This window comes from Etheostoma cragini, chromosome 11, assembly GCF_013103735.1.
Source record: "Etheostoma cragini isolate CJK2018 chromosome 11, CSU_Ecrag_1.0, whole genome shotgun sequence".
NCBI lineage: Eukaryota > Metazoa > Chordata > Actinopteri > Perciformes > Percidae > Etheostoma > Etheostoma cragini.
This window is the reverse complement of record NC_048417.1, coordinates 12475788-12487589: the sequence shown is the minus strand read 5'-3', so window position 1 is coordinate 12487589 and position 11802 is coordinate 12475788. Positions and strand designations below refer to the sequence as shown.

The 11802-nt window shown below is 38.1% G+C and overlaps 1 protein-coding gene across 1 annotated transcript in view; it reads left to right on the top strand.

Moving 5' to 3' along the window:
• Positions 1-10987, top strand: part of LOC117953205 (cholecystokinin receptor) — an 18074-nt gene extending 7087 nt beyond the window's left edge. The window contains exons 2-5 of the mRNA XM_034886032.1: positions 2360-2611; positions 4950-5211; positions 6273-6400; positions 9857-10987. Coding sequence (XP_034741923.1) covers positions 2360-2611; positions 4950-5211; positions 6273-6400; positions 9857-10398 — 1184 coding nt within the window. The 3' untranslated portion in view covers positions 10399-10987. The remainder of the gene's footprint in view (positions 1-2359; positions 2612-4949; positions 5212-6272; positions 6401-9856) is intronic.
• The last annotated feature ends 815 nt before the right edge of the window (positions 10988-11802 follow it).

Genomic DNA, 11802 nt, shown 5'->3' with positions numbered 1-11802 from the left:
AATGGGCCGAGGCGAACCGAGGCGGGCCGAGGCGAGCCGAGGCAAGCTGTTACCAGCAGTGGAAAAACGCCATTAGCGTCATATAACAAATGCTTGGTCGGGACTATTGGCATCCCTTTTGACACTGTTAGGTTAAGGAAAAGTTTGTGGGTGGGCTTACTGTTCCGTGCCTAGCGGTAACGGGACCGTTGGGTTTAGGAAAGGTTGTGGTAACACTTTACAATAAGGTACACAAAAAAGGATAGTTACTGTTTTTGAAAAAGTATCGAATGATTAGTTACCCTTTTTCAGAAAGGGAATTACTCTTTTTCAAAAGAGTAATATTTGTTTAGTTACCCTTTTTCAAAAGGGTAGTTACCCTTTTTTAAGAAGGGTAGTTACTCTTTTTCAGAAGGGTAGTTTCTCTTTTTCAGAAGGCTTGTTACTCTTTTTCAAAAGGGGAGGTACTCTTTTTCAAAAGGGTGGTTACCCTTTTTCAGAAGGGTAACCAATCATTTGTTACGCTTCAAAAAAAGGGGAATTACTCTTCCGAAAAAGAGTAACTACCCTTCTGAAAAAGGGTAATTATCTTTCTGAAAAAGGGTAACTATCTTTCTGAAAAAGGGTATCGATCTTTCTGAAAAAAAGTAACTACCCTTCTGAAAAAGGGGAAATACCCTTTTGAAAAGGGGAAACTAATCATTCGTTACCCTTCTGAAAAAGGGTAAACACCCCTCGCAAAAGAGTAACTACTCTTCTGAAAAAGGGTAATACCATTACCACCATAGGCTTACCATTCGTTACTTTTCAAAAACAGTACCTTTTTCTTGTGTATCTTATTGTAAAGTGTTACCATGGTTGCGGGTGGGCTTATGGTTCCGTGACTCACAGGAATAACAGGCCAGTTAACGAAGAAGGTGGCTTCCCTGACACGCTGCGCTAACAAGACAGTTAAGGACACGAGCGGGACACAAACCCCACCCTCTGGCGTGAAAGTCGCCACTCTGACCAACCTCCCTATGCGGAATCTCTCCCTTACATACTTGCTAAAACTTGCTCTCCCCAGGACGTTCTACACACACGCTGAAGGGTGCCTTTTTTGTCGCATCACACACAGACAGCCACAAACGTTTGTATTTTTTGAGTTTGGCGTGAGAACGGATTGATCAGATAGAAAACCTGAATCAATGATAGTGTAATTACCCTCTGATTCCCAAAACTCAACTCTCAAGATGAGACGCCTGAAAGATGACACGGGATTGCAGTGAGTGAAAATAAAAGATAGAGGTAACAATACATTTGGTTTGTGTTTTGCAGGAAACAGACCCTCTCTATATGTGTTGCAGGTCTTTTGTAATTTACAAGTGCCTTAGGAACTGTTGCTTGGGAATCTTCAGGGGATTAGAGCTTGAGTGTGTTTGCACATGCCTCTACAACTGTGTCAAGGGAGTTTGGGCTTATGCATGATGTGATTTGTGTCCTGTGGATGTGGTGCACATGGGTACCTATAATTTCCAGGATAGAGTTGCAGTAGGGAACCCTTAAAATTGTTGTGTCTAAGCAGGGGGTGAAGCAAAGATAACAGAGAAAGCAGACACCATGGACTTTTACAAGATATGATCCAGTGAAGCTGCTAATAACGGAGGGTACAGACAATCTTTTGGACCCAGGCCACAGTCTTTTTTTTCAGTATTTTTGATAGTAGAAAAAACTACATGATAACTGAGTTCGCCTAATTATATTATATACAATTTCAGAATAGGGCTACTTTTGTGATGATTTGACAGTTTCTAGGCTTTGATAGAATTTGTCAAACCTGGTAACACTGGTTGCTGCTAATTGGAGGCATTTCATGTAAGCATAAACATTTATGCAACAACAGAAACAAGCTAAACGGGCTAATTTTGTCCCAGGCTGTTGACAGCAGAAACCTATTTGGACAAAAATGAGCAGGAAGTAGGAGAAAACCAATTATGCTTGAAAACCTGTTTATAAGTATGTCTTATTTTGTTATGTCATAATGATGCAACACCTATGCAATTCTCCATCCCACCCCTAGAACCATATGGTCCATGTATAATATATATTGTTACTCGAGTTCAAGAAAGCCCAGCTGGACTTACCACAATCACCTTTTCTATCATTTTACTGTATCTTGCATTGAGGTGTAAACAGGTGTGATATCACAAATATGTGCATAATGAGAGCAGTGAGTTTGTTACTGTATTTCTTAAGTACAATACAGAAGTATTGGCTCAAAGCTGGATCAGGATAAATGAAGACAGCGTGATTGTATTGCTCATCATGTAAAACAGAACTGGTGGTTCAGTACAGGCAAATGCTCCAACAAATCCTCTACTCCCGTCTTTCTCTGCACCAGATGACGACCACACACTACGGATCCTTCTCTACTCACTCATCTTCTTCCTGAGTGTGTTTGGCAACCTGCTAATCATAGTGGTGCTGACGGTCAATAAGCGCATGCGCACTGTGACCAACACCTTCCTGCTGTCGCTTGCTGTCAGTGACCTGATGATGGCTGTCTTCTGCATGCCCTTCACACTCATCCCCAGCATCCTCAAGGACTTCATCTTTGGAGCCGCCATGTGCAAGATTGTGTCCTACTTCATGGGTGAGCAAAGTACTATAAATATACAGACTATCTACTGTATCTGAATGTTTGCCACTATTCTCTACATTCAGTAAAATAACATACCTGTGTCCAAAATAATTTCCTTGATAAATTATTCACTTTTACCTGTGTCTTATTCAAAGCCTGACCGAGCCAATGTTAGGCATTTCCCAAACTATCGGCATTCAGCATTTATAAAAAAGGTTGTATGTAAATATATATATATATAAATATATATATATATATATATATATATATATATATATATATATATATATATATATATATATATATATATATATATATATATATATATATAAATGCACATGGTGAACTTTAATATATTTTTATGTTTCTCTGTTCTGTTGTGACAATTAAACAAATTATTTTCAAAATATTATAGTAAGAACTTGTTAAAAAAAACGTTAGGGAAATCTGTTCAAGTTTTGTTACACATTTCTGGATTTTATTTACAAAATATGTATCGGCTGATCGGAATCGGAATATCGGATTTTTAAATAACCAAATATTTGTATCGGTATCAACCTTAAAAATACTTTATCTGTCGGGCTCTAGTAATAATAAACACTATAATGTGTATAACACATTTTGGTAAACAAAGCTATCACATATCTTTCATAGTTTTTGTCACTTTTGTCATTTTTTTGAAATTGCTCAAACAGGCATTACATGTTTATTATTTTCTTGTTTCTTTCATTAATTTTCAAAACAAAAAATTCCATTGTAGCAAACCTGACAGAACCAAATCTCCGTATTTTTTTCTGTGTGATATAGAAAGAAAATTCAATTTAAGTCTGATTATTAGACCAATTTCATATTGCCTTAAGAAGAGTTTTACTTTACAGCCTATTGTTTTACTGCTGAAAAAAATTGTATTGATTTATTTTACTTTAATCTAAATGGCCGTACCGAGGAAACAGGAATCCCTTAGGAAGTGATCAGGTTCTCTGACCTGTCCACCACTTTACGAACGGTATAGATTACCATTAAACAATATCACAGACCAATTTCATTGTCTCTTCCATTTGTGGCAGGATCATTAGGGAGTTTAATTGAGTAATGGGTATTTTTCCCTGTTTACATCAATGGAAGCATCCCTCTAGGTAATGAGTTCTCTTCTAAATTACTGATTTAAAAAGACCAAAAACATAAACAACTACAGTAGTACTTGTTGTAGTACAGGATGTTTAACTCTTTACCTACTGCTTGCTTATCATAGTTTTATGTCAAAATATACAAAGTGATGTGTAACTACGGTATAGCCCTCATAAACAGTAAAATGTACAAAACTTCTCCCCAGAATGAAATGGATAAACTTTTGCAGCACACAAGGAAAATAAACAGAGGGAGTTAGGAGAAATATTTTAATTAAGCTGTAGAAGGATAAAGTAATAGATTAAGAAATAAACTAATTTGCCCTGGAAGTAAAAGAGGGAGACGTTATGTCTTCGGAAATGAGGAGTAATAAAAGCCAATGTGAAACAGAGGATTGCATAAAAATTGAGAAGTATGTAAAAAACAGAATCAATGAAGTCAGCGCGACAAGTTCCCTAAACTATACGACAATATACTGTAGGTTGTTGATTCCTACCCTCTAATGCAACCAATAGAGGAGTTTTATAAATTAACGCCCTTAGCGGTGGCAGAAAATACAAGCTCAGACACAGAAAATGAACTAGATCCGGAACATTGTACTGACCCTGAAAGACAAGCCATCTGAGAATTAAATAGCAAATGTGGATTAGATTAAGCAATGAATGAAAGAGAGCCATCATCTTGATGCATTAAGGAAAAACTGGACAAACCCAGGGCTGATCTGTTCTTCAGTGGGATCTGCTCTAAAGCTGCCCTCATTGGTACAAACACAGTGCTACCCTGGGTCCTGACTTGCACCCACACACACACACACACACACACACACACAATACAACACAATACACAGCCTACAGTCTGTATTTTTGCTGAGGACATGGATAAGAGAGGTAAAGAGTAATTTCCCGTCTTGTCCTGTCAGAAGAGAGATATCATCAGTGATCGAGGCCAATATGATTTATTCCACCAGGACTCAGATAACCGTCCCCATCTACATTCTCGCACTGTATTCATTTGCAAGCATATCTTCTCAGAGCGCCTCATTTTAGTCTCCGTTACGATTGCAGATATTACGTGCACATCAACAAACATTTGGATGTTACTTTTTCATTACGGCTTCAAGCTCTATTCTGAGCACAGAGCGGTAAGAACTTTTTGTGCTTCAAAAGAAAAATAGCATGTATCATTAATTACTTTTAAATTAATTTGTTTTGTTTTGATACAGGAATATCAGTAAGCATCTCCACATTTAGCCTGGTTGCCATAGCGATTGAGCGCTACAGTGCCATCTGTAATCCTCTGAAGTCACGGGTGTGGCAGACCCGTTCCCATGCCTATCGAGTGATTGCTGCTACATGGGTGCTAGCCTTTGTCATCATGATCCCCTATCCAATCATCAGTCACTTGGAGCCTTTTCAGCGGCCTGACAACACCACTGCTCACCAGTGCCGCCACATGTGGCCCCTCGCAACAGCCGAGCAAGCCTGGTGAGTGTTTTAGATGGTGTGTCTTTTCAACAATCCCAATTCTTTAACTGAGTTTTACGACTACTTTCAGAAGTGTTTACAACCGTGTGAAAAAATAATATTATCATTAACCACCATAACCTGCTACTATATATTGACTTGACAAAGAGTGTATAATGTTTTAATGTTTAAAAATTTTATGTTTTTATTGTTTGAATATTCAGGTTTTTACCTTATTTTTCAGATTTATCAAGTACTTAGGTTTTTGTGTAAGACCTGGGACATTTTGCATAACAGATAACCGAGCTTCTTAAGTATGCATACACTGCGTTGTAAATTAAAATGTATGCTACATAATTAGAAAAAAACAGCCGGACGTCTTAGAGGTAGCATGCTTTTTATTAATCCACTGGAAAGACATAGAAGGCTGCGTGTGTAGATAAGTCTTATTCCAGGATTAATAAGGTACAATATCAATGAGTATTAGACCAAGGGTTGATTGTTTGTATAAACAACCAAAGTTAAGGTATTTTAACATGAGAATAGTCATATTATACGAAATTTGTAATCATAACATAAAGAGAAAAATAATAACTTAGTTATAAAATTGAATAGTGGGGGAATATTTTTAGTTAATCCTTATAGTCATCACTGTAACTTTGCATCTTACCGTGGTCCAATAATATCATGCACATCTAATTGACTGACTAAAAAGCCCCTCCTAATTCAAGAACAAATAGAGATAAGTGATCGCCTCCAAACCACACGCACAGTCCATACCCCACAGTATCTTTTCTCTGGACTTTTTACAGGATCTATTTCTTGTTGAGAGGTGATTTGTTTTGAAAAATATATAAAATATAAATACACTTTTGCAATTTGAATATTTTAAATATCCTCAGAACAACAGAACAATATGCTATACAACAGTCTGTCTGGTTTTTAATTTTTTTAAATGCTCCCGGACTCGAATGTAAAGGTGATGGTAATACATTAAAACATGACTACAAACTGGGGCTACACGATTCCCTGAATGCATGTGGCAGTTGGATCTTTACCTCTCTCTCATGTGTCTCTTTTAGGTACATTCTGCTTCTGCTTGTGCTGTTTGCAATCCCAGGGTTGGTGATGATTGCAGCCTATGGACTAATCTCCAGGGAACTTTATAGAGGCATCCAGTTTGAGATGGACCACAAAAAAGGCTCTACTGGTGAGGCCATGAACCTTGCATGTGGAAAACATACAGAAAATAGTTGTGTAAGGTTTTAATTAAAGTGCAAGAGGGTAATTTGGCTCACAGACAAGTCAATTATTAAGCAAATATACAAGAGTACAGCAATCAGTAAAAACAGTAAATGCTAGGACTCCAGTATGACCTTAGCTTTCTGCATGAGGGAGGAATAGACAGACAGAAAATTTAAATTTGCACCGGTTAATTAACATGCATGGATTTACAATGTTTCCCACTTGGTTTTTATTTCTCAAACTGAGATTACCACACCAACCATATTTAAACTTCTGAGCTTCCTTAAGAAGAGCAATCTTTGCTTCACCTTTTTTTAAGATGGCTTCATCAGGATTGTTTTAAAATTTCTTGCAGTGTTGGAATGTAACAAAGTACGTTTACTCAAGTACTAAAAAGCACAAATTTTTAAGTCCTTGTACTTTACCTGAGGCTTTTTTTTCATGCCACTTTCTACTTCCACTCCGCTGCATTTCAGAGAGAAATATTGTACTTTTTACTCCACTCCATTAATCTGACAGCTTGAGTTAGTTACTTAACAAAATAAGATTTTTGCACACAAAATGCATGTAGTTTTTAAAATAGAATACAATGATTATAAATTAAACTAGCCAACAATACAGGTCCAGCTGAAGTGATTGGACGTTTAAAGGTTTGGTGGATGGACAGAACTGTTTTGATGGTTTCCAGTTTTGTAAAATTGAGGATACTTCTGCATTGAATACTTTTACTCTGAATACTTTAAGTACATTTTCCTGATGATCCTTAAATAATTTTACTGAAGTTACATTTTCAATTCCTGACTTTTGCTTGTAACAGAGTATTTTTTACAGTGTGGTATTAGTAATTTTACGGAAGGGAACACACAAACTAACATGTTCCAAGAGACCGTTAATGTTGTTCAGCAGCCTGCCTAGCCTCTAATAAGAACAACTAAACAACGTATTTAATAAAACCCATCAATTAATAAATGAAAGGCTGACCATACGTCATGCACCTAAAAGCAGGCCAATAAAAACAGGCAACAAACATGGAATTAAGAACAAAAGAAGGTTGTAAATACATGTGAAACCTTACAAATAATGTCAAAAGCAATTCAATTCAAACTTTATTTATAGTATCAAATCATAACAAGCGTTATCTCAAGACACTTTACAGATAGAGTAGGTCTAGACCACATTCTATAATTTACAAAGACAACACTTCCATTAATTCTTCCACAAGTGGGTCACATTTCATTCGGGTTTTTCAGGTGTGGACACAAATGGCCATCTAAAATCATTAAGAAGATAATCTCAGGATCCTTAACCAGACACTTGACACACTTTTTAGATGACTAAAAACACCAAGGGAGGGCTAGCCATCAAACTGAGGTATTGTTTCAACTCTCCTGATATTTTCTTTCCAAAACCTTTATTAACAAAATAGGAGTCACAACAATTAAAGAACCCGCCCTTTAAATTTTTTTTTTTTGAAATTATCTTTTTAATCTTGTTTCTATCATTGACGATAATGCTGTATACCTAACAAACCACAACATAAAATACAGTAGTGGCCACATAACTCGCATTTAAAAAGCTTTCTATAATAATTACTTTGCTGAGAAAATGCTACTTGGGTGATTGCAATGTCATTCAATTTTTGAGTCAAATTGTGTCTCTTAATACATGTCATTTTTCTTTTCAATTTATGTGAATGAGGACTAATTTTAAATACCACGATTTCAGTAGCGCTACAATAATTTAAATGTGTGCAGGTTAAGTGGAACATAACCTGTTGTGGGCATGTGAGAGTGTGTCTCGGATGATAGAAGCATGAGTGCATTAGTGGATAGAACTGGCTGACAGCTGTGGGCTTGGACTTCACCATCTGTTTAGTCTTAGGTTGTCAAAAAAAAAGCTTGAGAAACAGAGATCATGGGGTAAAAACTGCAATAAAGGGACACACAACTTCTAAAATAACCTCTTGGAAAATGTGTTTAATAATCCAGGAGTGGTTTGAATTTACCTTAGGGCTGTAATTATTTTATTCAGGGTACTTTGTATTTTATCAATGAATTGATAATGGATGATTACAAATGGGTGCGTGCATTTTCACAGAGCTGTGGTGCTTTGGCTTTAGCTTCCTCCTTTAAGATTGTTTTAGCAATCTTAAGTCCCTGTACGGAACAAAGTACAATGTGTGGATTGGTGGTACCTCCTGGGCACTGCCAGTTGCTCTTGAGCAAGGAACTGTACTCCATCACCGTTCTCTAATTTAATTCCTCATCCTCTTCCTGTAATACCATTAAGGCTACATACTTGATGCGTCGTGCGACTGTGTCAGCTGTGTGGCGTGTCCGTTTTTATTTCGGCTCCATGTTAACAGGTTAACATAGAGCTGACACACTGCCTGCGCTAACAATCGCCTATCGTCCGTTCGAGAAAACGCGCGCATACTAGAAATAGAATCTACGTCTATTTTTACGCGACACACGAGTGTGTTGGTAGCGTTTCCAGGCAAAATAGAATAAGGAAAGATTATCATATGTCGTTTTGACACAAATACATATTAATAAAGGACATGTTGATGTTTGAAAGTCTCTAGGTTTTGACATAAATTCAGATATGTAAAAAAAATCAAGTATTGCACCTGTCATACAGAACAAAATCTTCTGTAACCTTTTTTGCAGTCAATACTAACAACATTGTCTTGCTTTAATCAAATCAGTGACCTACATATTTATATTTACCCATTTTTAAGAGTTTGAATCTGTCGGCGCTATGTCAAGAAATATTCCTCCCTGTACGTCACCTAGCTGCAGCAGTCAGACACGTTTCTGGTGTGTAGGAAATAGAAAAATCCACGTTTCTGGCACGCAACAGAAACGAGACACACACGCGACGCAGCCAGTGTGTGGCGGGCCATAGTTGTATGTGTCAAGCAACATTGACAATATGGCAGGGAATTAGTGGAAAAGGACCAGTTATATCTTCAGAAATGCATGGGGGAAGGGAGAAGTGACTGGAAACAGGGACCGATGGGCAGATTGCGTACAATAAAGACAGCTGAGGCAGACATTTTTTTTGAATATTTGTTCATGTTCATAAAATGTTGTGTATCTCAGGCCATGTTGGGGGGTTATGAGCTGATGGACAGTCTGTGCAAACCTTGACCTTTAAGGAGATTGCAACATCAGCAGAGAAGCAAAGGGTGCATGCACAAAGAAATGTTTTTGAACAGACCTATTATTTGGTAACAATCCTTTTGACACTAGTATGGATGCTCAAAATAACACAGGATAAAAAATGACATATTTATAATGTCTACCAGGTACGGTAAAAACATAAACTCTCACAAAATGGAAACTTAACTCACATAGGGGATCACTTTTTAAATATATAGATATGTAATTCACAGAACTACTCTTTTTTACTCTACCAGATGTGAAGAATGGACTGAACTCTACTGTGTCTACTGGCACTGATGATGGCGATGGTTGCTATGTTAATGTTGTCCAGCAGCCAAACTCAATGGAGATGAGCAACGTGGCTGCATCCAGCAGGGCAATCAAGACGGAAAGACCACGCAGCAACACATCTGAAGCCAAGCTGGAGGCCAAGAAGCGAGTCATCCGGATGCTAGTGGTCATTGTTGTCCTATTCTTTCTCTGCTGGATGCCACTGTATTGTGTCAATACCTGGCGAGCTTTTGATGACCTCTCTGCCATACACGCCCTCTCAGGGACACCCATCGCTTTCATCCATTTGTTGTGCTACTCCTCTGCCTGTGTCAACCCGATTATTTACTGCTTCATGAACACACGTTTTCGCAAAGCTCTACTAGCCACATTCTCGTGCTGTGCTGCACCTTGCCACCATCACCGCCGTCGTGGGCTACGGGACAACAAAGAGGATGTAATGGCAACAGGAGCGTCCATATCCAAGTTCAGTTACACTACAGTCAGCACTATGGGAACCTGCTAAGACAGATGGATGCAGGCACAATCCGGAAGAGACAGTTACTACGGCAACACAGCACCCCACAACCTTTGTTTTCAGGCCAATTCTATACTCATAGTAACAGTAATTTGGAGTAGAAAAAAACAGGCCATGTGTTGTAGCAGAAAAGAAGCTTCACCATATGCGTAAAGCTATGTAGAGATCATTTAATGAATCACACAGTCTTATTAACAAAAAGTGATTAAAAAAACAAGTACAGGTATCGCTTGTCACAGTGGACCAAGGCATATTGTTTGCTTCAATGTATAAGGCGAGGCAAGTGTGTGTGTGTGTGTGTGTGTGTGTGTGTGTGTGTGTGTGTGTGTGTGTGTGTGTGTGTGTGTGTTGTGGTGCGCTGTATGATATGTGAGAGATGAATTAAAAAAAATGTAGTAAGCATTATGTAGCTACATAAATAGGAAGACCGTAATCTGTTAATCTGTGTTAGTGATTATAATTGAAATTGCCTTGTGGACTAAGTGCCTGGTTCTACATACTATGATATCTTTGTCAGCTGTTAACATAAACACAGACTAAATGTAAACTGAAGGGTTGTGAAAGTGGAGTGTAAAGAACAGAAAAAAAATCCTCTGAAGATAGGAATTTTATCCTGAAGGGACCTGATAAACGAGTGGATTGTCAGTTCTACATGGCTCCACAGTTCACAAAAAACACATAAGTGGCATAAACAGTTTAGATGGGAAGTGGTGATGCCTTGTTTTGTGGCTGTAAACTGTAATGCTAGCTGCCTTTGTGTTTTTTAACTTTTAGAGAAGGAATTGTCTGTACGTTGTAAACACTGTATGCTGCAAAGTTTCTTTGTATTTTGTCCCTGCAGGTGAACATAGTAGCAAATGTGAGGAGGGTGACTTGACATGTTTCTTTCTAATATTGGGACTCTAGTTTGAGGGCATTACAAAATTGACAGATAACTATCTATCACTTTGTGGAGAACATCTGGATAGGATTCTAGGTTATTTAAGAGTAAGTAAATACTAGTAATATGTTTTATATGTTACAACATATGTGCTGTATTACAGCATGAAAGGGTGATATCCACTGTAGCCTCACAGTAAAGGAGATAAACCAAGGATAAAGTAACTGTACACATACGTTCAGTGATTGTTATGTGACTTGCGGTCCCTGTTGAGCTCACCTGCAGGCTACAACATGGCAGCCAGGTTTCAGAGGTCTCTGCTTGTCTGGCCCTGTCGAGCGTGCCTGAGTCTGGCTCCCCCGATCATCTTGCACTAATTGTGTTACAACCTCAACCCTGCCAGGTTGAACGGCTGAGCATATTTCACTGAGTGCACCGAAGCACAATGCTGTCAGCCTCTCATATAATAGATAGATGAAGTATGGCCTGCTTTTGTGAGCATTTTTGGGAAG